The sequence below is a fragment of the Macrotis lagotis genome, chromosome 3 (genome assembly GCF_037893015.1).
Source record: "Macrotis lagotis isolate mMagLag1 chromosome 3, bilby.v1.9.chrom.fasta, whole genome shotgun sequence".
Lineage (NCBI taxonomy): Eukaryota > Metazoa > Chordata > Mammalia > Peramelemorphia > Peramelidae > Macrotis > Macrotis lagotis.
The window spans coordinates 293,791,191-293,817,847 of NC_133660.1; the positions used below are offsets into that span (position 1 = coordinate 293,791,191).

Sequence of the window (26,657 nt, forward strand, 5' to 3'; positions counted from 1 at the left end):
TATGAAGACATGAAACCCAGATTCTAAGAGTAAAAGAGGCACGTAGAAATTGCAATGCAAATAGAGATAGAGATGGCATTCCTAGAGAGGAGCAAATAGCATCAGGGAGTTACCAAATGTCCCACATATTTATGGACATGAGTTGCTCCTCTAAATAGATGTCCAGATAACACATGGCCTCTATGTACATGTCCACAAATAGATTATATTTATATTAAATGATAAATGTGCCCCAAGTTCAAGAAGTAGGATTCAATTTTTTTTTCTTTTTCTTCTTCTCTTACTAAACTGTTTCACTACATAAATGAATTTGTGTTGAATTAGTTAATATGTTCCGGATGAGTATAGTAAAAGTATAGTTTCTCTAGAGGGTCATGACCTATGGTTTTGAGCGGATGAAAAAAATCAGAAAATATCTGAAACCTGGAACGGTTTTCCTGCCATCAACATAAATTAGAAACGTGTGTTTCAGGTGCAACACACTCAGTCAATTAATAAAAAGGAATTTATTGCATATCTACTGCATACCCAGATCTGGGTCAAATACTATAATGAAACAGAAAAAGTGTTTGGTGTTTACTCTTATAAAGTTTATATTCTAGTCCATTAGATGATTTTAATGTACAGGTAATTATTTGAGAATATTGGAAGTACTCAGACACTTTCCAATTACCTAGCTGTGTGGCCTTGGGCAAGTGACATAACCCCATTGCCTTGCAAAAAACAAAACAACCCTAAAAAAAGAATATTGAAGTACCAGAGTTAATGCTAACAAAAGAGTATGGAAGTGATCAATGGACATTTAAGTGGTCATGAAAGACTGCAGGTGGTACAGTGGATAGACTCCAGGGTCTGGAGTTGGGACGATCTGAGTTCAAATGTGGCTTCATACACTTACCATGTGTCCCTAGGAAAGTTACTTTATCCCTATTTGTTTCAGCTCCTCATCTATAAAATGGGAGCATACTGGAGAATGAAATGGTAAACCACTTCAGTACCTTTGCCAAGAAAACTCCAAGGCCAAAAGTCCATGGATGGCACAGAGGCAACCATGACTGGAACAAGTTATCAAAAGCTTCACAAATGGAGGGAGTACTTTGAGTTGGCCTTAAAAGACAGGTAAAATTGGGATTGACATAAAAGTAAAGGGGAAATATTCTAATCTGAGAGAGAAAACTCGTGGCATGTAAGAATGACAGCCAGGCATCAAGAGCTTTTACTGGGCCTTTATTGGCATAAAGACACCTTGGAGAAAAACTAAGAAATGCTGAGAATCCGTCCTCACCTTCATAATGAGGAAAACAGAAGGACTGGATTTTTCTTCATTTCTGGAAATGATGCTTGCCTAGCATCTTATCCCTTGTATTCTTCTCGGGCCAGAGCAAAATGATACAGCACTTGGGGAAGAATAAGCAGCCCATCAGACCAGCCCCAGATGCTAAAATGGCAAAGATCTCCACAGCCACTGTGTCCTTGCCCTGAGCACTCAGGTGGGCAGGGATGAAGGCGATCCAAACACAGGAGAAGACCAACATACTGAGGGTGATGTGCTTGGCTTCATTGAAGGTGTCAGGAAGTTGACGAGCTAGAAAGGCTACCACCAGACTGACCAGAGCCAGGAAGCCCAAGTAGCTCAGCATGGCATAGAAGAGCTCTGAGGAGCCTGCACTACACAGCATGGTCACTTTGGGTCCTGCTTCTGTTGAGTTCATGGGCACCGGAGGCCAGCCAATGACCCAGAACATACACAAAACAACCTGAACTAATGAGCAGCCAATGAGGATCATCTTGGGAAGACTTGGTCCTGCCCACTTCCTGAGTTTGGCATCTGGTCTAGTGGTTCTGAAAGCAGACACAACAATTATGGTCTTGGCCAGAGTTGTGGACACACAAACTGTGAAGATAATTCCAAAGACTACCTGGCGCAGGGCACAGGTCAAGGGTACTGGACGGCCAATGAACATTAATGGACAGAGGAAGCATAGTGCCAAGGAGCAAAGGAGTATGTAACTCAACTTTTTATTGTTGGCTCTGACTATAGGAGTGTAGTGATGCCACATGAAGATGCCAAGGATGGTTAAAGAAAGGAGAAAGAGAAAGATTGTACAGGTAGCTAATGCTATGCCCAGGGGCTCCTTGTAGGAAAGGAAATCAAGAATCTTGGGAATGCACTGATCATTTTCATTGTTTGACCATTGGTCCTCTGGGCATTTCAGGCAACTGGCACTGTCTGAAAGAGATTTAGGGTGATGAGACAGATAAAGAGAGAAGAGAGAGACTTTTTCACACTGGGATAACTTTTCTTTAATCAAATGAACCTTCCCTTCTTCTTGATACCAAATTAATACAAAAACAACATATATTTTCATCAAATTTTGTTTGCTACTATATGATACTACTGATTTATCATGCTTGTAGTCTACCTCAAAATTTAAGTATTTTTAGAAAGTTTGATTTAATTTTATTCAATCTCAGATTGAAAATGCAAAAGCAATTTATTGACTGAATCCCAATAGTGATCAATGGGGGAAACTCTAACCTGCTTGATTTTTCTAACCTGGACAGGTTTTTGCTCCTTGGGTAACCTGAAGGTCTTTCACTTGAAGGATTTGTCATATTGGAGCTGACCTTGGTCCTGCTGCAGTTCTTAATTCTTGTTCTTAAGGAACATTCTAGCTAACACCTCCCAAGCATCAGAAATCATGGAGGTTTACAGTCTCCCTTCTCATCACAACTTTTGTTAAGGCAAGTTTAATTCCGATTTGCTTTTTAGTTACTACATGGTATTGTACTCATCATCATAATGCCTACACATAGCAATAAGAATGCTTGCTGCCTTTTGCTTACCACTAAAATGTCTACATCTTACTAACTTGAACTACCTTCTAACTCTACTTTTCCTGTCCTTTTCAAGTTCAGGTGGTCTTTCAGACCTAAATTCTGTACTTGAGGTAACTAGGTGGCCCAGTGGATAATGAAACAGACCTGAAGTCAGGAAAACCTGAGTTTAAACCTGATCACAGATCCTGTGCAAGTCACAAACTCTTTTTGCCTTGGCTTCTTCAACTATAAAACAATGATAATAATAATAATGGCATCCATTTAGCCTAGTGTCTGGCACATAGTGAGTACTGTTTTAATATTCTAATTAGCTACTGTTATTTTAAAGACTTCCCCTTGTCAACTTTGCATAGCATCTGGCACATAGTAGGCATTTATTAAAAGTTTTTTTGACTTGCAATTCTAACCCACCATTCCAAGTATTGAGATCTTTTAGATCCTGATCACACCTTGCATATTTAAGTTATGGTTCCCAAATTTCTATGTACTAGTTCAAAATAGAACCTAGATTTGAACGATTTTCCAATTGTTCCCTGGCTCATTTTAAACAAGATTTTTAAAATTTTTTTGGAAGGAAATCTTCAAGTAATGACTGTTCTAAAGCTCTTCATGGACCAGATCAGAAGTCTACTAAGACCCTACCAACTGTGAAATTCTGAGAATTGATATCTTCCCATCAGAAGTTCCTAGCATAATGTTTTTCTATTTCTCACCTCTGACTTTTCTCACCTCCAACCCACTTACTTCTCCAACTAGTTCTATAATGTTCTTACCCCAAATCTGGCTACACCAACTTGTGAGGTGAAAAGGGTTCCACTATTCTATTGTTTTGCTTACCTGGTACATAGGCTATTTCTCCTTTTGGGCAGTGAAGACACTGGTAGCAGCAACTTGGTTGCCCTTGGACAGCTGACTTCCGGGTTCCCAAAGGACATATTTTACTACAGTCTGAAAGAGGGACCTATTCATAGACAGACCGAATAAAAGAGCTGGGTGAAATTTAGAGGAGAATTAACAGCATCTATAAAATCAGCTTTTATTAAGAATTTGTAACCCTTAAAAAGTCAATCCACAAATTTTTACTTTTCTGAGTTCTCACTAATGGGAAAACTCTAAAGGGACATAGTTGGATTTGGGATGTAATGACTGGATCCATAGTTACCTCTTTGCACTATTATTGAAGGGAAAAGGGAGGAAGTGGTTTCCCATTCTCACCTTCCCAGGACCCTTAGCCCAAATGATGATGCTGCTGTTTATCACCAGTTCTTTCCCTGGAGGTTCCCTGAAATCTAAATGTCCAACCTTGGTAGTCTGCAAAGTATAATCAGGAGCAAGGTATAGGTTTATCACATCAAAAATTGCTGGGATCTCCCCATTTTTCTTAAAGAAGATCTTTTCCTGGGCTTCAGTAGTGAAGTTCACAGTCCTTAGATACTGCAAAAGCTGAAGCAAAAACACAAATATGATGATAAGGAGTAGAAATCAAAGGAAGATGAACCAAGGATACCTACACTGCCCTCATAGTAAATATTCCTACTTATTTTGGCTATACTCAGTGGGTTTCTCCAGGATGTTCCATTTATTTTACTTTTTATTGCCAGATACCCAGATCATAACATCACAGTCATAAATTGAAAATGCGAAAGAACTTTAAAAATTGCTTATCCAAATCTCTTTTCATAGATATGAAGAAACTGGGGCTTAAAGAAATTAAATTACTATTCCAAGGCTATCCAGATAGTAAGGGTTAGACTGGGACAGTCATGAAAATTCAGAATTGAAAGGGTTCCCCCAAAAGTCATTAAATGTGGTCCACATGAATCCCCTCTAAAGCATAGCTAACAAATGATTTTCTCAGCTTAAAGAATTTCATTTAGGAGAAACCTCTCAGGACAGTCCAGTAACTCCCTTTGGGGCAGTCAAAATTATATCTTCATAGATTGTTAGAGCTTAAAGGTACCTTTGAAGGAATCTACTCATAGGAAAAGTTACACAACTGTCTTTACAAGGTCAGCCACAAATTTGTTACATGATCTCAAATAATTCCTCATTTTTCATGGCAATATTCTCATTAGTATTGTCCAGTTGACTTCCTATGTCACACAAATATATTCTCTCTCTCTCTCTCTCATGCATGTACGCATGCACACACACACACACACACACACACACACACACACACACACACAACCTGGAATCATTCTAAATCTTCTCTTCTTTCCTCAGTGCACTTACATCATTCCCAATCCTTGACTCAAAGCAAAGCAAAGTAGAAAGTAGAGGTCATCCATTTTGAGTTCCCTCTTCTTCCTCAACATCCTATGCACTTTGACTTACATTATCTTCTCCTTTTCACCATGCTCTAAATAAGAGGTTGCCCTACTCTTTGCCAAGGTCAATATTTTTTCCCCCATTTTCCTCCTACAATTTGGTCTCTCCATCATTCTTTCTCACTTATTTATCTTATTCTCTCATTAAGATAAAAGGCAAAAAGATGAATGTGCATTTATATTATAAATACATATACATAAAAATAGTCCTACTTTTTGGTATGCACATGTGTATCTGCATGTGTGTATATTTGGTACATGTATGTCTATGTAAACATTCATATATGTGTAAACCTTCCAAAATATATACATGCAGTCCTAATCTCTTTCATCTCTAGCTATTCATTATTAACTGACAAAACTGCAAATATTTTATCACAGCTATTATGTCTCCCTCCATCTGAATCCATCTATGTTCTTATATTTTCCATCCATCTATCCTCAAATGCTTTGCCATAATCCATTAAGTTTATGTCTTCATCCTTCCCCTACTTTGCCGGTCTCATAGACCTATTGATAAAGGAAATGAGGTTAGTTTGACATTAGCTACTTGAGACAGTTACACTGAGTTTTAATGATCACTCCTTCCCTTTCCGAACTGTACCAAATATTTCTACATTTCTCCCACCTCTTCTCTGGCCTTCATTCATGATATCATAGATTATAGTAACTCTACTGTGACATGTAGTAGAGCCTTTTCATTTTACAGATAAGAAAATGGAAGGTCAAGGACATTAAGAGTCTTATTTAAGAGATTCTTAGCCCTTTGCTCCTTCCCTCCTGCTCATGTTCTCCTTTTTTCTATTTAGTGGTCATGAGTACTCATCTCATTCTACATAAAGCACGATAAAAAGATGTGGATTCCTTATCTCTTTCTCACCTGCCATGGCTTGACATCTCCTCTGATTGCACAATTACCATCAGTAAATGGTCCCTTCCCAGGGGAGCAGGCCCTCAGGTTATCATAGGCTACAAGGAAAGCTTTGGCTGCCAGGTAGGCTTGGTATGTAGAAGTCAAGTCATTCAGATTCAGTGCAGACAGAAGGGTGGGTGTCAGTTGCTCCAGTCCTGTGCAATTCTGTGAAACTTGTCCTTCTGGAGAACCAAAATGCTTTAGCCCAGGCCAGGTGCAGCCCAACAGCTCTTGCCAGAACAACTTAATCATGTGGTTGTCTGGGTACATGGTGGGGTGCAGAGTGGACAAGAAGTGTTCAAGGCCAGGCAATAGCCCTGAGTGTATCTCCAAAATCAGACTCCCATTTAACATCTCTCTAGCTTCTCTGTTCAACACAGAGGCATCTGCCAAAAAAGAAGTGGACATGAGCCAGATCCTGTTGGTCACATTCTTCTTTTGAAGTGTCTTGGCAAGGAGAATAAAGTGGACATGGTAGCAGTCGCAGATGATCACCTTAGCAGTGGAATCTTGGATGGCATCCACTGCATTGTCTATATGGACTTTGTGGTAGTCGATCTTCTCTGAGAAGCTCACACAGCCACCATTCTTTCCAACCTCCTTCCGAAGTTCCTGATCTAATGACTCAAATGCACCACTATCTGAGCCCACCAGGCCCACCCAGGTCCATTGGAAGTGGAGAAGCATCTTGGCCATGGCCTGAGGTAAGTGGGCTCTGCTGGGGACTGTACGAAGGAAGGAGGGGAACCGATGATGGTCAGAAAATTGGGGATGTTGTGATCCATGGCTTATCTGGGCGGGGGGAGAAAAAGGACCAAATGTTGCTGGTCAGAAAAATTTAGCACTCGGCTTGATATTTCTTGAAATTTCCCAGCAACTGACTGGAGATTAAAACTTGCTCTATTTTCAACATTATTCATAAATACCTGACCTTTCAACCATTAACTAGAGATAGAGGGAGCGAGGTGGCAGGGAGAATAAAATCCTGAAGTTCTGTGTTCAAATCAATCACATAACTGCATGATGATGGGCCAGTTACTTAACTATTGTCAGCCTCAGTTTCCTCAACTGAAAAGGAAGATAATAATAGCATCCACCTCATAAGATTATTGTGACTTAAATAAGGTAATATATGTATATGTACTTTGCAAACTCCAAAGTACTATAAATGCATGTAATAGTGGTTGTGGTAGTGAAGGCAATAGTAGTGGTAGTAGTAGTAGTAGTAGTAGTAGTAGTAGTAGTAGTAGTAGTAGTAGTAGTAGTAGTGGTGGTGGTGGTAGTGGTGGTGGTGGTGGTGATAGTGATTGTGATTGTGATGGTGGTGATGGTAGTGGCAGTGGTAATAGTAATAATAATAACAGCTATTGTTATCATAACAGTGATTGGAGCAGCTAGGTGATGCAGTAGATAGAGCATTGGCCCTGGAGTCAGGAGGACCTGAGTTCAAATCCAACCTCAGTCACTTAATAATTACTTAGTTGTGTGACCTTGGACAATGGGGACTTAACCCCATTGCCTTGCAAAAAAAAAAACTAGTAATGATGGTGATGGTGGTGGTGGTGGTTGTAGTAATAGTAATTGTAGAAGTAGTAATAGTCATAGTTGTAGTGGTAGTAATAGTAATAGTAGTAGTATATGCACTACATTGTGAAAAGAGCATTTTGTACATCTCTAAGTTCTAAAATAAAAATGGAAGCCATTATTATTTAAGCAATTCTCCTTTGAATATCTTATTATGTCCCTTCTCCCTGACTACTTGGAGACTATCATTGGGAGTTCACAAGTTTGTAAGCTGGGACCACAGACTCTATGATTCTGCCTTCCTAAAGCTATAGTTCACAAGGCCGGAACAGTAAACTCAACTTTACTATTCATCCAGAAGACACAATTATCTCAAAGTAAAGGCATTTACTAAACTGACTTGGTAAAAACAACAGATATCAGAAATCTGGGTCACAATCTTCAAATACTCTGCACCCGTAGGAAGGCTGGTCACACACTTAGAGTACAATGGTAATGAGGAACAAATGGACAGAAGACATGTGGTCAAAACAAACTCCTTCCCACAGTGTGGGGTCTCAGGATCCTTCCTCTTCTTAGGTGGTGCAATGAATAGAACACCAGCCCTAGAGTCAGGAGGATGTGAGTTCACATCTGACTTCAGATGATTACTATTTACTCCTCTATGGGTGACCTTGGGCAAGTCACTGAACCCTGTGCCTTGCAAAGACTTTTTAAAAATTTAATAAAAGGGGAGAGGAGGTTACATCTTTGTTGGTATAGGGGATAGAGCACCAACCCTGGAACTATGCTTGATATTTTTACCATGTGGGCCATGCATCTGGGCTCTCTAGTCAACTCTTCTCTGTGGGGCAACTCACAATTTCCAAGGAGAGCTCTCTTTTAAAGCTATACTCAGTCAGTCAATAACCATCTTAGATGTCATTCTGCTAAATATTAGGGAAAAAGAGAAAGCTAAGATCAATTCTCTTCCCTGCTGTTGGGGATTCCACTCCTTGGAGTTGCTTCCTGATTCGTCCTGCCTCTAAACTCCCTCTGTCTCTGTGTCTCACTGCACCAACTATTGGAAGCAGTGTTTCTGAAAGGGTAAATAACTGTTCCAAGGGACCATAACTGATGAAGAGAGAAGAGGGGGAAGAGCAAGCTCCCTTTCCTCCCCTTCTGGGAGAGGCATAGGTGTCACCCTCCATAAAATTGTTTCCTACCTTGCATGTCTTGGTTTCTCCTTGGCTTTTTCAAGTTCACTAGAAAACTGGGCCACTGGCAAAAATACCAACCACTCCCTAGTTGACCTAATTCCATCAGGGAAACTTTGTCACATTTTTGTAAATGAATAATATGGTATGGATCTGGTTTTGATTTTAATAATAATAAACAGAACAACAACTCATTAGTCTGTTATCTGACTCTTACATTCTATGATTACATTAACTGGGCTGAGCCTAATATAGATTTCTGAGAAAAAAAATGCTATCATAGCTAAATAATTTATTAATAACAATAGTAACCATAGATAGTCTTTATATAGAATTCTAAATTTTGCAAAGCACCTTAAGGACATATCATTTCATTTAATCCTCACAATAAGCTTGTGATTTACGTTTTTGTAATTTATTTTTAGGTTTTTGCAAGGCAAATGGGGTTAAGTGGTTTGCCCAAGGCCACACAGCTAGGTAATTATTAAGTGTCTGAGGTCGGATTTAAACTCAGGTACTCCTGACTCCAGGGCCCGTGCTCTATCCACTGTACCACCTAGCCACCCATAAGCCTATGATTTAGAGGCTATTGTTATCTCCTCAGAGAGATTAAGGAACTGACTCACAGTCACAAATCTAATAAGTGTCTGAGACAGGAATAGCATATGTTAACATTGAGGGAGGGAGAGAAAAGTGGTTCTTTTTTTTTCCATTTCAGAGAAAGATGTGCCATCCCTTGGAAAGACTCCATTGCAACATGAAATCGTGGATATCTTTTTGGCCAGTTTGATGAATGTGGTTTCATCTCTATGGAAGAAAGTCATAGGCCAAAATTAGAAGAAGGTCCCATATGGAAAGTTGTAGGCAGGGGAAAATGATCAGTGGCACTAGGGTTGAAACCAGGCAAGATTGTTCTTACTCTAAGGCAGAATGGGCAGTGGTATGATTTGATGGACTAGTTATAGGCCTTAATTTCTCCCATCCTGGCTCATTAATAATTTATCCATGTATTCTGAGAGTGTGCATGGAGTGGGCAATGAACTTTAATAACCCATGAAGATTTATACTAATTCAGTGGGGAACAGATTGAATTGTTAGCCAGGAGACCAGAGTTTGAGACCAGGCTTTGCCATTTTAATACTATATTTCTTTAGACAAGTTACTTGAACTTCCCAATTTCTTGATAAAATAATATTCAGTTCAAAAAATATTTTACTATATGCTGGGGACTGGGGATAAACAGACAAAAAGTAAATATACCCTGTCTATAAGAAATGCATCTTCTTCTAGGGTCATGTTCACTTTCCATATTTGCTTATAGGTGAACATGAGGGGAGATCACTTAGGACTAGGGAGATCAGTCAAAGCCTCCTGGGAGGGGCAAAGCTTGAGCTGGACATTGGAGAGAGATTGAGTCATTATATGACTTGCCCAGTGTCCTTTTACTATAACTTTGTTTCACAGACTCTGTTCTATCTTGTTGGTGTTGTTGAGTCCTTTTAGTCAGCTCCAGGTCTGCTTGAATCCATTTGGGGTTTTCTTGGAACAAATGTTGAAGTGGATTGCCATTTTCCTCTTCTAGTTTATTTTACAGATGAGGAAACTGAAGTCATCAGAGTTATGTGACTTGCCCATTGGCACACAGCAAGGAAATGTTAAAGGCCAGATAGGACCTTATGAAGATGAATGTTCCTGATTAAAAATCCACTGCTCTATCCACTGCTTTTTCTATCTTCTATAAGAGGGATTTTCTAGACCAGAGCCAGTCCCTGATACAATTGGGAAGGGGGGACAGGATAACATGTATAAAAGTAAGATAGTTCCTGACCTCTAGAGGCTTATATTCTACTTGATGGCATGGGATATATCCACAGAAAAGGAAATGTGAACTATGCACAAAAGAAATATGAAGCAAATTGAGAAAATGTACACTTATGGGATTACTTTTTAAGGGAGCTGCCTCTAAATTGAAACTTGAAGGAGGACAGGGTTCCAAAGACTGAAATGAGGAGAGAGAGAATTCCACGAATAAGGATATTCCTTGCAAAGGCAAAGTGGCAAAAGATAAAAATGCTGTCTACATGTGAAACTTGGTAGTTCATTTTAAGTAAGGCAAAGAATTTCTGAGGATAAGGAATGTGTAATCAGTCTGGAAAGGGAGGCAAAAGTCTGTGAAAAGCATAGAGGCAATATGCTATAATGGCAAACTTGGAGTCAGGAAAACCTCGGTCTGAATCCTGCCCCAAATACTTACTATGTGGCCCAGGACAAATCATTAATCATCCTTTTTGTCCCTCATCTTTCATCATCCAAAAGAAGAATGGAGCTGGACTTAACCTCTAAGATCCATTTCAGTTAGAAATTTCTGATCTTATGCTACTGAATCACACACATACACACACACACACACACACACACACACACACACACACACACACACACCCATACACACACATTGTGAGGTCCCTATTGGTGAAAAACATAATAATAGCAATAAGGACACAATGACCATTATACAACCTTGCATGCCCTGGACTTCAACCCAAATAATGTTGATATGACACCCAGTAGTCTTGACCTAAGTCTGAGCTTGCTGAGCAAAGAAGGCCCAAAATAGCAACCAATACACACTAAGATACTCTAAAACTCTTCCTACCTTTCTCTGATTTGTATAATTACTACAGGGGTTTGGGAGGAGTCTTTGCAGGGATCCAATTTTGCCATCTGGTTGCTGCCCCAGACTTTTTGGATGAATATAAACTACTTTGATTATTAAACTAGTTATATAATCAATCTGGAGTTCCTGACCTCTTTTTCTGGTATCATGGTATCATTGCCTTTTGGGCAGAGCCTTGAATATCCCACTACAGGGGAAATTTCCAGGCAAGACAATTAGTGTGGTCTGCAAGATATGGAAGAAATGCCAAGAGCAGGTGTGGTGAGAAAGGGAGAAATCCTGGGATGGCCCAAGAGCTCTGTATGGGATGGAGTAGTCTGTGTGATGGATACATGTGAGCCACAGAATGATTTTAGATATGCCCCCAAAACACCCATAGATCTGAAGAACTTCCTTATGGAGATTTGTTCCATTAGATTGGGTAAGGAGGGGCAATTGATGGTAGCTGATGTGGAATGGCCCCTAGTCACAGCTCTTAAAGAAACTATCGTGGAGGTGTTGGAGGTGGAAAAGAATAACAGATTAGCAGAAGAGATACAGCTGGATCAGAGTCCACATCACAAGTAGCTGGGCATTTGGCAGACAAGGTAGGCAGCAGGGAAAAGCATACTGAAACACTGGCCTATGGGTTAGCCCATCTGAAGATAGTTAAGCATATATATTGTTTGTCCTTCATTTTTAAAGAAGATCATGACATCAGGGAGGTGATGCCATGACAAGCATAGGAACTGGATTTGAGTGGAGGAGTGCTGTGCTATGTCACCAGCCTCACTATCTCCTCCAGGGCCATCTGGGTCCAATGGTCAGATAGGAATCAGGCTGACTGGAGCACGGTGAAGTGACTTGCCCAGAATCACACAACTAATCATCCAGAGGCTGGATTCGAACTCCTGTTCTCCTGATTCCAAGGCCAGTACTCTATCTACTGCATCATCAACCTGCCCAGTAAAGCATGTAGATTAGAAAGCAACAAGACAGACAGCTTGAGGGAGGAAGAGGATACCAAAACTTGGACTCCTGAGGAAAAGATAGTGAAACTGAAAAAATAGATATATAATCAAATGTGAATGAGCCGGGAATACAAAAGTTGAAGATTATTTTTGTCATTGTTGCTACTGTTGTTGTGGTTTCTACCTAGGTATGTGTTCCCCATAGATGCTAACATGTTCAAAGATATTTCTGGTAAGAGGAGATCTGAAGGCCAAATTTTATAGCTATATGACCCTGAAACCCGCAGACATTGGTTTTGTGATTGATTTTAACTAGATTTGGAGATCTAAAGCTTAGGCTATCAAGGAATTTCCACTGTTGCCAAATTATTGAATCTGTACCTTAAAGGTGCAATAATTAGAGTACTGGTCTTGAAAACAGGAGAACCTGAGTTCAAATCCAGTCTCAGACACTTGACTGTTACTAGCTGTGTGACCTTGAGCAAGTCACTTAACCCTGATTACTTTGCATTCTGGGCCATCTCCAGTCATCCTGATTCATATCTGATCACTGGACCCAAATGACTCTGGAGGAGAAAGTGAGGCTGGGGACTTAGCTCAGCTCTCACTCACTAAACTCCAATTTATGTGCTTGTCATGGCATCACCTCCATGATGCCATGGTCTTCTTCAAGAATGATGGACAAAAAACATTAGCTAATTTGTTTTTAGAAAAATTTTGTCCTTTGCATTTCTTAACTTTGGCCCAGTTCTTTCCATCATCCACATCCCTGGAAGGACTGGTTTTACAACTAGAGAGGTTATTTCCCTGATTATAGAGAGGCAGGTTTGGTGGTCATGTCAATGAAAGCTTCAAGGTTTGTACTTTAGAATTGAACTGGCATTTAATCCTTTCTTACCTCATAAAAAAGGGGGAAGTCTTTTATGAATCCAAACACAACTAAAAGATAATTGAATTTTATTGTAATGTTTAGTTTAGTATTTAGAGATAATACAATTCAAAATTAAGCACAAATCAATGAAAATTTAGCTTTTTGAATTAGGATATATACAGTGAAATAGGAAAAGATACTATAAATTATATGAGAATCCTATTTATTAATCAGGTTTTTGTACTTCAATCTCAAGAAATGTCTTGCTCTTTGCCATATAAGATAAGCTTTTAAAAAAAATGAAAGAAAATAACTTGAAAATGATGTGCTTGCTACTTTTGTGATTATACCAAGTACTTAATTGTTATTAACATAAAACCAATCTATCAAAATTTTATAATTGCTAAGAATATTTTATTGAGTTTTTGGGTTTTTTGTGCCACCATCTTTTAAGGAATACCTAAATTGTCACAAAGCATGAGGGGAAAAAATTATGATGTGAAGAAAATTTCATGGGAAATTAGTAAAAATAAAAGTCATGATTTTAAATTGACTATTATAGCTGGGAAAGTAAATTTTTAATGTCATTGGTTTTCTTTAAGAACAATATGCATGAAAATTATAAAGGAAATAGTCAATGGAATACATACAGTTTGAAATATGGGTGAACAAGAAAAGTAAAGTTGTGTCATCTGGGTAATTGGTTTGGAAGACTTGGAAAGAGAAACAATAAAAACATGATGGAAAAATGATAGGTTTAAGAGGGTTTGTGGTTTTGAACCATAAGAGAGGTTTGAAATGAAAGATGATTTAAGCATGTTGTCAGGGTATGACCAAGTCTAACTTTGTTTGAGTAGAAAGGATAAGAAAAAAAATATTGAGAATGAAAATTTGATTTGAAAATCTGTTTTAAAAAATCATAAAGATTTATAAGTCAAGTGATGAGTTATAAATTATTTCAGAGATTATAGAACTCAACTCTGAATTACATTGAAACATACTCTTAAAGTGTAATATTTAGAGTAGGTTAAAATCTAATATCAGATTTCTGTTTTCACAATCTCTGGTTTGACTGGAATTAGCAGACCCCATAATGTTAAGTGCTTAGAATAAATAACCCTTGTGTAAAATATAATTGAAATTATAAAATGAGATTCTGCCCATTTGAAATATAGATCAAGATGTACTTGAATTCATTTTGGTCACATTTTTTTTTAGGTTTTTGCAAGGCAAACGGGGTTAAGTGACTTGCCCAAGGCCACACAGCTAGGTAATTATTAAGTGTCTGAGACCGGATTTGAACCCAGGTACTCCTGACTCCAGGGCTGGTGCTTTATCCACTATGCCACCTAGCCGCCCCAATTTTGGTCACATTTTAAGTGACATGTGACTCTCCTAATTTGATGTTTAAGGTAAGTAAGAATTTATTTACTATTTAACATTAAGACAAATTGGGAAAATTCATGGATCTGAAATTTGTCAACAGGGGTGCTCTTAAGTTTATTTCACATAATTGTAACCATGCACAACACACTGTCTAGTATAGGTCAAACACTGTAAATGTTATCTTATTATTAATTTCTTAATTAAATGTAATTGCTTCATACTTGATCATTTTTATGAGATTTTAAATGTGAATAGTATACAATTCCAATGGTGATGATATGTCTGATTTTCTTTGTAAGGCAACTGAGAAATAAATTCAACTCAATTGGAGCCACATAATCTGTAATGGATTCATCTCAAGTTTCAAACTAGTAATAATTTTTGTTATATTGTGCAAATTGGTAAATTTTCTATCAATTATGTTGAGCAACTTATTATAACGTGGATGCTATTAGAGTATGAGCTAAAATAAAGCCTTAAAATGGTGACAAAATTGTTTAAAACCAGTTATATTATTTTTATTAGCACTGCTATCCCTGTTTTATAGTATTTTGCAATTGCCATTTAAGGAACTATATAATTCCACATTTGTTTGAAGTTAAGAGGAAGTTAAATCCACAAAAACTTAATATCATTTATGATCACAAAGGGTATTTGACATTATTGTCATAATTCTAAAATCTAAAATTGGCAGCTCACAGTAGGGTAGATGGAGTGGTAGGGGCAACATGCTCAGTCCCTTCTCTGAGGTCCCTGTCAAGTTCCTTTATTTCATAAACTTGCCAGGTTCCTAGAAATCATTTGTGTGAACAAGGTCATCAGTCCTGGGAAATGAACCAGTTTGGAGTATGCAATTCTGAAATCATAAACTTGGTTCATTGAGAATTTGTAAGTTTATGTGTAATATAGAAACGCTTTCTAATGATTTGTTTTTATATCAGGAAAATTTAAACTTCAGAAGAAAAGAAGAACAAATGAAGAATGTTAAGTGAAATCTCATACATATACATATATATATATATATATAAAATACATACATATATCATATATGTATATTTGAGTACTGGCAAACATACAATTCCATGAGAGGAAAAATAACTAATTAGCACTAAACTGTGATGGGTGAAATTTACCATTTGAGCTAAAAGTTCTTGGGATTACAACTGATTTTGTTTTAAATGTTGGTATAATTGTCAGATGGATCACTAAGTCAGTAATACATCATTCAAGAGAAATGTCACAAGCTACTCCAAGGGAATGGGGTCCTGAACTGTTACAGGTGGAGATCTGTATCTGAGAGAAAGTCAAGAAGACAACTTAAGGTAAGAACCTTCTGGTATCATTTCCACGTTGTGTTCCTTTGGAACAAGATTGTTTCCCAAACAGCTATTGCTGGGGCTGACTATGAGGTGGAATTGTTCCTGCACAGTTGATTGTCAACTATGACTCTTACCTGAAGACAGAGCCGAGGATTTTTCATCTTTCCACATGTATGTTTAATCTTAAAGGACCAGTTTGATGCTATTTTAATCCCAATTTTTCCCTATCATCTGAGCAAGTTGTCTGTAGAAGACAGGGTTGCATGTGCAATATGCCCTGCTGCCATGCATTCTCCTATGTGCTGAAAAGAATGGCACTACCTAGATTGAGGACTGCCACAAGTACACGACAAAGATACTGATCCAACCACTGACTGGTTCTGATCTTTTCCACGGTTGTAAAGGGCTATTTTATCATATAGTCTTCTCTGTCTTGCTGCTCTCCTCCTTTGCCATTGCTGTTTATGTTTTCTTTTTGTGGTTTATTCTTACAAATGGGACCATCCCTTCTGGTTGTAGCAAAAAGTCCCTAAAACTCCAGTAGAGAGCCACCCCAGGAACTTTACAGAAGATATTTAAAAAGAATTTATGGACAGATTTTAGGAATGGAATGTGAGGTCCATGTTGGTGAAAGCCATAGTAATAACAACAAGGGCACAATGACCAGTTTATGACCTTTCGTACCCTGGACTTCAGACCAAACATCATTGATCCATGAGTCTGGGACCCAAGCCCAGGGCTGAGCAGAGAAACCTCAATCAGTCAATTGACACTTAATAATATATAACTTCACCTCCTTTTGTCTAAATTCTATAATTACTGATTATGGGTATTTATGGAATACTTTGTGGTGATCCATTTTTGCCACCTTGCTACCTCCCCATACTTACCCAATGTAAGTAAGCCACTTTGATTATTAAACTACATATATAATTTATCTAGGGTTTTTTTCTTCAAGATCATGTTGGCTCCTTTGTTTGGGGGAGCCTAGATTATCCCACTGCATGGGAAATTTCCAGGCAAAACTCTGAGAGAAATTGAGAGTGGACAGAGAGAGAGAGAGAAGAAGAAGAGAAGAGAAGAGAAAGAAGAGAAGAGAAGAGAAGAGAAGAGAAGAGAAGAGAAGAGAAGAGAAGAGAAGAGAAGAGAAGAGAAGAGAAGAGAAGAGAAGAGAAGAGAAGAGAAGAGAAGAGAAGAGAAGAGAAGAGAAGAGAAGAGACAGAAGAGAGTTTGCTTTGTTTCCTGGAACCATTGGGAACCACTGGAGATTCTTGAGCAACAATATAACATAATCAGATCTATGCTTAATGAATATCTATTTGGGCATTCTGTGGAATAAGAGAAAAGAAAATCTTTAAGCAAGGGACTGAATTTGGAGGTTACTCTAACAGTCCAGTTATGAGGAGAAAAGGGACCTGAACTCTCCATGTAAAAAAATGAAGGCAATAGATGCAAAAGAAATTAAGGAGGTAGATTCCAGAAGACCAAAAATACTGGTTAGATATAGTGAATGGGGAAGGGTGAGTGGGATTGAAGAAATGAAATTGACTCCCAGAATGCAAACCTGGATTCCTGAAAAGATGAGATTTTGGAGATAAGGTTCATTTATAAAAAACAAAAACTAAGTTAATCATGGACATTTGAAGTTTAAACTGTCTATGGGACATCTAAATAGAGATATCCAATAGGCAGCTGCATATGAAAAGCTAGAAATAAGAGATGAAATGAAAGCTAGAAATGAAGATTTATTTCTACTTAGAGATGATATCTAAATCCATGATATCAAAAAAGATCTCCAATAGAGAGACTCTAGAGAGAGAGAGACGAAAAGGTCCAAGATAGAGACCTAAGATACATTCACACATATAAAGCAGAATATGGATTATAATCTTGCAAAAAAGAACAAAAGGATCGAATGAACAGGTAGAAAGAGAATCAAAACAGAACAGAAACACAAAAACCCAGGGAATAAGAAAGAATTTGATGTTAAATACTGCAAAAGAATGAAGCCTGAGAAAATGTATTAGATATAGTAATAAAAGGATCATTGAGAACATTAGAGGTAACAGTTTTTGCTGAGAAACCAAGTCAAAAGTCAAAATCCAAAGGGTTGAGAGATGAGAAAAAGATAACAAAATAGAAGTTATGAGTCTATATATTTTCCCCCATGGGTTTGGTGCAAAAGGTAGGAAAGATATAGGAAACTAGCTTGAGGATAGATCAAGGTCACACGAAGCTTCTTTAAAGGTAAGAAAGACACATATGTTTATAAGTGGTTGAGAAGGATTAGTGGAAACAGAAAAGCTGAAAACTAGAAAAAATAGGGAATGATAGAAGGATGAAACTGCTAGATAAGGGGCAGCATCAAAGACATAAGGAGAGATAGCATGTTTGGCAAAAAAGAGTCATTTTGTCAGAATTGGCATAGAGAAGAGAGGGATGCTGTCAACTCTATTTGACAGATGGATAGACTTGGAACAAAGACACAGGGTGAGATCACTGCAATTTTTTAAGTGAAATATGAAACAATGTCTCTTCTGAGGAGGAAGGAGATAATGATCCAAGTGATGTGAGGAGAGAAGAGAAGGCTTGGAAAATTTAGGAAAGAGTAAAAGCATCAGAAAAATAAAGGACCAATAAGTCAACCAACAAGCATTTATTAAAGACTATGCTAGAGATACAAGGGCAAAAAATACCACTTTTGATAGCAAGAATCTTATGTTCTGGAAATGTATACAAAATGAATGCAAGCTAAACTCAGGAGAAGAGGGGAAATACTGCTAGCAGCTGGGGTTTTGAAGAAATGGGAAATTCTAAAGGTAGAGATGAAGAGTATGAGAAATAAAATCATTTGAATCCCTTCTCTATTCCAATAAGCATTAATCATTTTGATATTTTATATAAATAATCTAGGGATATTTCAATATAATAGTTCTTATAGTAGGCCTCAAACTTTAATTCAATATACATCACTGATTTACTAGCTATGAAGTTCACTTGCACAATCACAAGAATGCTGATAAAGATAGCTCCATCCTGCTTTGCTCATATTCCATATCCAAATCCCACCCAGTAAGAAAGCCTTTGGAAGCCTTTGGAAAGTTTTGTAATTTGTTTTTGTATCTTTCTACTTCTTGCAATATCGTTTTGTGCACAACATGAGGAGGAATCCGAGCCGCTTACGATCAATTAATCAGTGGAGTCATATATGTTTTGTCCAACCCATGACCCTTCTGCTGATAGAGTATTTTTTATTTGATGAATCATTTTGGCCCTCAAAACCAGGTCTAACAATGTCATTTTACCATTAGAGATTCACTTCTCTGTGTTACAAACTGTTAAAATGAAAATATTCCAAGGAAGGCTAAAACACTGAGATCATTTTCCAAAACAGTAATAAATCATTTCCTTTTGGTAATTGGTCTCAATGTCTTTGATTTAAATATGACTTAAATGTAAATTATTACTTTTTAGCAAATGGTGTCCATATTTATTCTTCCCTGGACTATTTTCACTTTAATAGTTTGTGATCCAAAGGAATGAATCTCTAATGGTAAAATGTCAGGTATCACTGAAAACAGAGCATAAGGCTATTTTGCCTTTTTCTGGAAGTCCTCAATTCAAATGACACGACCAACTGTCCACTACACCCTAGATTTTGTCATGCCTTGGTGTTGGGTGGGAAGGATTTAGGGTCTATAGTAACAAAGAAGGGCTTTCACTCAGGAAAACTCTAGAGTAGGCACCTCTCACTAGCCATGAATTCGCTACTGTTATCTAGGTATATCACTCACCTGAGAAACTTGGTAAACAGAGAGCAGTGCAGCCATGGCCTCTGACTCTGGTGAAGTCAATCCACCTATGACTCCCAGGAGCTGATGCTGGGGATGACAATCAAAGTTGGGTGTTGGAAGGTGCTGTCCAGATAGGAGGCCAAGAGTGCTACCAAGAGCCTGGGTCCCAGAGACACAGGAATCATAGAGCTGAAATCCCACTGTGACATTGGGCAGGAAATTGGGGTCTCTATTTGCTTCTTCCACAGCAAATAGCATGCCCAGGCCATTCAGGAAAAAACGAGCTTTGAATCTTAAGGAAGGAACAAAACACAGCTGGCTCACAGTTGCCATAGCATTGTGTAGCAGTGTATTACAAAATACTGGAAAACTCCCTCCTTTCCCATGGGCTAAATATTTTCTTGTTCCTATATGATGCTCTTGTCATTCCCTCCCCTCCTTAGGTTTCAGTTTCTTCCTTTTTAAAACAAGAACATTAAACTACATCAGTGTCATAGGCTCTTTCAGCAGTCCATGGATTCCCACTGGACTCCTTTTCAGAATAATGGTTCTAAATGAATAACAACACATAAACAGAATTTATTTGCTATAGTGTCAATGTCATAGGCCCTTTGGCAGTCCGCAGACTCCCAATGGACTCCTTTTTGGAATAATGGTTCTAAATGAATACAACAAATAAATAGGATTACAAAGGAAACCAAAGGGTAGTGAAGTTAAAGAAGGGATTACTTTTCCCTACACAAGTTCAAAGACAACATCTCACCCCCATTTTCCAAGTTATGGATATCTGAACTAGGTGATTTCTAAATTTCCTTTAAGGTTTTTTGTGCAGTGATTGGACTGTAAGACTTGGGACCAGGAAGTTTTGGTTCAGATCTCACTTTGCACAATTCCTGTGGCATACGAGAGAGGTCAGCTCATTTCTTTGAACCTTAGTTTTTCACCTGTGGAAAGGATATAGACCCAAAAGAGATAAAGCATGTAAAGTGCATTAGCAACTTAAATATGAGATACTATTACTGTTGTGTAATCCATCTTTAGACAAAATAGAGATGGAGAAATGGGTAAAGCTTCTTAAATTAGCTGTTGACATGAAGATGATTAAGTGACATGAAAGAGATTCATGATTATTAATCAGATAGACCATGAGAAGGGACCAACTGCCACAAGATACAATTCAGTTGGCATAAGTATAAAGATTTTGCACTTCAAAAATATTGCATGAGAGCAGGTTGAAGGAGATTTAACTAGAGAGTGATTCAAGGGGAAATGATGATGAAGTGTGAGTTGACTCCAGGACTAATGTGAGTAGACAAAGTGAGACAGAAACAGAAAGGAACAATGAAAGGTTTGCCTACATTAATGAAAAGGGAGGGATTCCTGTCCTGATGTAGTCTGTTCTGGTCAGGCCCCATCCAGAGCAGTATTCTTTTTTTTAGGTTTTTGCAAGGCAATGGGGTTAAGTGGCTTGCCCAAGGCCACACAGCTAGGTAATTATTAATGTGTCTGAGGCTGGATTTGAATTCAGGTACTTCTGACTCCAGGGTCAGTGCTCTATCCACTGTACCACCTAGCTGCCCCCAGAGCAGTATTCTTGACCCAGGGAGTGTCAAATGCAGAAACCAGAGGGAAGGCAGATATGGACTTCAGATAGGAAATCTAAAATTTCTAACAATGGAAAATAAGATAAGCAGACTCAGAAGTCAGTGCCTTTCTTCTCTCTGAAGTAGTTTTGATAAAAAAAAAAAAATATTTAAGTACCTGTAAAGGCTTCAGTCCTCTCTGATTCTTTGTGATTTCACGTCTAGGTAAAGTTTCTGGTCATTTCCTTCTCCAGCAGATTAGGCAAAAAGAAGTTAAATGACTAGACTAGGGTCACATAGCTAAAGTGTATCTGAGGCTTGATTTGTCCTCAGGTCTTCCTGCCTCCAGCCTCAGTATCTAGCCTCCTTTTTTATGGGAATCGTCATTTGGGAATGGCTAAAATCAGAATCCACTCAGCTTCCTTTCAACCCCAAGAGACTTAATAAATATTAACTGAATTGAACTCTAGAATTTGGGGCATCCCCACTTCAGGAGGGTCATTCAGCCTGCTCATAAAAATGGGGGCATGCTATTGAAAAGGACCTAGAAGTCTGCCTTTGAGAAAAGAAAGCAAAGTAAATGGTCAAAAGATGGTTGCTGGATTTGGGGCGGGTTTTGTCTTGTTTTGTTTGGGAGGTTCTAACAAGAAGATAACTGCCTTCAGATGGGTGAAAAGACACAAGGTAGAAGAGGTTTTGAGCCCTCTGCTTGCCCCCCCCCACAAGGACGGTACTGAGCCTGAGAAGCTATGGGGAGGCAGATTTTAGCACAGCACCAGAAAGAAGTTTCTAATTAATTGGAACTGTCTAAAATGGGACTGATTACTATGAGAGGAAGGAATTTCCTCATCACAGGTAGTCAAGCAAAGAATGAAAGATTATCACCAGTGTTGTAGAAAGGATTGCTGACTATCTTGGATGAATAAAATAGATAACTCTTTGGGGTTCCTGCAATTCTGTGTCTCTCTCCATCTCTCTATCTCTATCTGTCTCTATCTGTCTCTCTGTGTGTGTCTGTCTGTCTCCTTATTTCTCTGTGTGTGTCTCTCTCTGTCTCTGTCTCTGTTACACACACACACACACACACACACAAACACACACACACACACACACACACACACATACACACACACACACACACACACACACAGAGATATACAGACATATAGTATCTTTTCCCATTCAGACTGGTACAATCTTGTAGGACACATCTTGGTAAAAAGGGGGAATGGAAGGACTGGAGCTCAAAGCCACAAGTGTGGCCCCTACCCCACCACTTGGAGCATGTTTTCATCTTACCTTTTGTCCTTCCCCAGAAATAAATAAAGGGTAAGACTTACTGTTGGCATGGTGGCTGCTCTGGAGGCTGGTGAAAGGTCATTTTCTGCTGGACAAACTGGGCGTGTAAGGGGGTGACAGCTCCAATAAGGACATCCCCCTCAGTAGAAAAGTGTTCAGCAACAGTAGGGGCAGGGAGCTGGCATGGAGACTGGGCAGCTTTGATTGTGGAACAGAATGAGAACAGGGTAAGAAGCAGTAGTGAGCAGAGCATGGTCATGGGTTCTTCCAATGAAGCTTCACTTGGTGATCTTCAGTCCTCAGAAGATGCCCTGCTAGCATCTGGAGTTCAGTTCTCTGAAACCCCAGACATCATGGATCATTCTGTGAAAGAAGTCCTGCTCAGAACTGGCACTGTGCCCACTTTGCTCTCTCCCCAGAATAGTCTCTTTTAGTGGATGCAATTTCTGAGTCTTCTCTTTTAATTCTTCCACAGGCAAAGACTGTGCCAGCCCTGGTCACGATCTGACAGTCCTCAGTTTCCTTCCCTTCTTTCATCACATATGGACTAGAGCCCTCTGAAGCACCATGTCCCTTACCATGAACAGAAGCTAGGGCCTGGCAGACAAGTGACACCCCTGCTATATCCCTGCCAGGCCCCTCTACTGAGAATAGAAGGAGCCTTTCCTAAAGTCAATTCTTAGATCTATGTTTATGAAGGATTCATCCTGGGCCCCCTTCCAAGCCTCCAGGGTATGAGCACAACCTGTAATCTGAAAAGCCACAATTAGACTGAGTAGCATGTGGCCAGAACTGGTCTCTGGTTTCTCCCAATGCTGTGCTCATGACCCCAAGAGGGCTCACTGTCCCCTGGAAAAGGAGGAAAAACAATTGTACCTGATCCATCCCTTCAGAGCTACTGGGTAAAGTACTGTCTCAGACAATCTGGCACCATGATCACACACACACACACACACACACACACACACAAATACATAGACACAAAATGTATTCAAGCCATAACAGGACTGAAGCCCAGGTCTCATTCTACTATGTACTTCAGGAGCTCAAGATGGTCAAAAGAATCAAGCTAGCTCTACCAAGGAGAACCCAGTCCATTTCTCTGACAGTCTATAAAATGGTCCATAAATCACTTTCCTTTCTCACAATAAAAATTCTGTGAGGTAGAAGGCAGAAATGATAAGTTCCATTTTATACAGGACACCGAGGTTTCAGGAGGGGAAATGACTTCCATACCACACCAATCAAACAACTACTGTAAAAGGGTCTTCAATGACTTCTCCTGGGTCATTCAGCTAGCAGCAGGGGTGGACATCAAGACCCAGTTCTCCTACTTCCAAACCAGCTTTCATTCTATTGTATTACATTGATATTTCTGTTCAAGCCCCTTCTGGTAATCAAGAACTTCATATTCTAAACACAACCCCAGGAGAAAGGTGGGTAGAGCCAATATTATCTCTGATTGACAGATGAGATAATTGAGTCACAGGCCAAGTGGCTTTCCTACCTAAGGACAAGAAGCCACATCTTCTGGATCCTCAGACCAGGTCTGTGCATCACAAGCTGCTACTACTGCCTTGAATACTCTGAGTTACTGAGTAGGGGATAGAATCATAGTTCTCTATCACTATCTATTCCAGATTAACCATTAAGTGCCTACCCAGCCCAAAGTTATATTTTGTCCCTAAACTCAAGAAACTTTCTTTATAGAGTAAGAAAGAGTGAATGAATAAATATTTGACCACTGGCTCTATTGGGGCAATGTACATAGGACACACTTTGAAGTTTATTCTGCCTTGCTGATATTTTTCTCCATCACATAGAGGTAGATAATCCACGAAACAATAAAACAAATCATGGTTTGCAGCATCTGCTATTTTTCTGAGTTGTAGATGCCCATGCTGAAAATTTAACAATCAGTTCTCTGAGCTAGCCCAGAGTACTCTTGAGGAAAAGCCTGGAATGACTCTAGATTTAGAAAGAATAGACAGTCAAGGATGAATAAAGTTGAATTATTTGTAGTTTCAGTGTCAAGATTTTGACATTTTGCTCAGGAAATAGAGGAGCTGACTCCGGGAAGGAGTTTAAAGTTAAAGTTTGTTTTTAATAAGCATCAAATGCTATGGAAGGAGAACATTGATTCTCTCTGGCTTGTGATTAGCTCTCTAGCCTGACATGAATTCTCCTGTCTTGGGCTGCTAATGCATCCTTTCACAGCTGTTAAGTTCATTTTCTTTAAATAGCACTTTAAGTGAGCAAATGAGATCCCTTCAACTAAAAGGCTACAATTTCTCCTTATTTCTGAGAGATGTTAGACAAAGTCAATTATTCAAGCCTTCCTCAATCTACCTCCCCTCTAAATTTTCCAGTCGGATTTCTCACTACTCTTTTAAACTCAACTGTGCCATCAACAAAATGTATTAATGTTCCAGGTGCCAGAGATACATAAACAATAGTGAAATAGTTCCTGCCCTCATCAAGCTTCCATTCTAATGGAAGAGATAATGTATATAAATAATTGTGCAAAAAATACATACAAGGCAATTAGGAGAGACAAGATGCTGGCACCTGAAGTAGACAAGTTTAGGGGAGGGGAGAGAGAGAGAGAGAGAGAGAGAGAGAGAGAGAGAGAGAGAGAGAGAGAGAGAGAGAGAGAGAGAGAGACTTCAACTAGGAAATGGCACAATCTGAATCTGCAAGTAACCAAGGAATCTAAGAAGCAAAGGTAAGAAGGGAATGCATTCCAAAGTGGAGGAAGAGCCTGTGCAAAGGCTTACAAATATGAGATCTCCTAAACCAGACTATCCCAATCTTCATCCCCAGAATAAATTTTGTGCTTATCTCTTAAAAGGTCCTTTCCAAGCAGAATAGTGGCATATGCCTACAATCATTCTTACCAAGGAGCCTGAGGCTGGTGGATTGCTGCAGTAAATTAAGCTGAGATGGGTAAAATTAAATCTAATACCCTATGTGAAACCCTTAGTGCAGGGAGTCATGAAACTATTTAAATAGGGGTGAACCAGTCCAGGTTAGTGACAGAGCAAATCTGTTCAGAAAATGAGATCAAATCCAGGAGTTGTCATCCTAGGTGAGTTAGGGAGAGCCCTGATCCTCCTACCCCTTTAAGTCCAAATCTTTCTCTTCTTCAAGCTCAAGTTCCAAACCTACCTCCTCTGAGAAGCCATCACTGATTACCCAGCTGGCAGCACCTCTCTTTCCTTACCATTCCATGGACACTTGGTCCATACTGCTTTAACTCTCTTCCTGGTCTTTGAAATTAAAATGCAGGGGAGATTGGAGATTTAGGAAAGGTCTGACTTTATCATGGGTCCAACTGCTGGCAGATCACTAAATCCTTATGCCAGATGACAAATGAGAAGAGCACTGACCTGGGAGTCAGAATGCCGAGGTTTGAACTCTACCTCTGCCACTTATTAACTCTATAACCTTGAGGAACTCTCTTGACCCTAAGGTCTGTAGATGAGAAGGTTAGATTTGGATAATCAGCATATGGCTAAGTCCATCCTGATTTTACATTCTAAGATCCAAGGAGATTTATAATAATTAAATACAAGATAGAAACAGAGCCTAGTGATTAAAACTCTTACAACTGCAACTAACAGCAGATTCTGTCCTGAGAGCAGGATTTGTTAGACAAAAAAGGAGAGATACATGGTTTTACTGGCCTTTCAAGGACAATGAAAAATCAAGAGGCATGCATCCCAATGGCTGGGAAAATTGGATACAGAACAGAAAAGGGATGGGAACAGACTACAATATTTGAGACTTACAGACTTACAGAAAGAAGGAAACTTACAGATCATCAAGCCCAGTCTAATACTCCCTGTATTTTATAGATAAGAAGATTGAGGAACAAAGAAAAAGAATATGACTTACCCAAGATCACAGTTAGCAAACTCTGAGATAAGATTGGAAAGCTGATCTTTCTGAATCTAAATTCAGTAGGAAAGTAG

The 26,657-nt window shown here is 38.9% G+C and overlaps 1 protein-coding gene across 1 annotated transcript; it reads right to left on the minus strand.

Annotated features, from left to right (window-relative positions):
* Positions 1 to 1,322: 1,322 nt before the first annotated feature.
* LOC141516729 (extracellular calcium-sensing receptor-like) lies at positions 1,323 to 20,059 on the minus strand. Its single transcript, XM_074227720.1, has 5 exons — positions 19,802 to 20,059; positions 6,052 to 6,876; positions 4,057 to 4,284; positions 3,679 to 3,802; positions 1,323 to 2,230 (listed from the first exon to the last, which is right to left on the minus strand). Exons 1-5 carry the CDS (start codon positions 20,057 to 20,059, stop codon positions 1,323 to 1,325), a joined length of 2,343 nt encoding a protein of 780 aa, XP_074083821.1.
* Between the last annotated feature and the right edge of the window lie 6,598 nt (positions 20,060 to 26,657).

Bases quoted from the DNA above. Each gene is read 5' to 3' on its own strand.
- LOC141516729 (XM_074227720.1), bottom strand. From the start codon at position 20,059: ATGCTATTTGCTGTGGAAGAAGCAAATAGAGACCCCAATTTCCTGCCC. The intron at 3,803-4,056 runs GTGAGAATGGGA...GTCTATGAATAG, and splicing joins GGGCTAAGGGTCCTGGGAAG to GTCCCTCTTTCAGACTGTAG. The intron at 2,231-3,678 runs GTAAGCAAAACA...AATCTCTTTCAG, and splicing joins AGAAATAGCCTATGTACCAG to ACAGTGCCAGTTGCCTGAAA.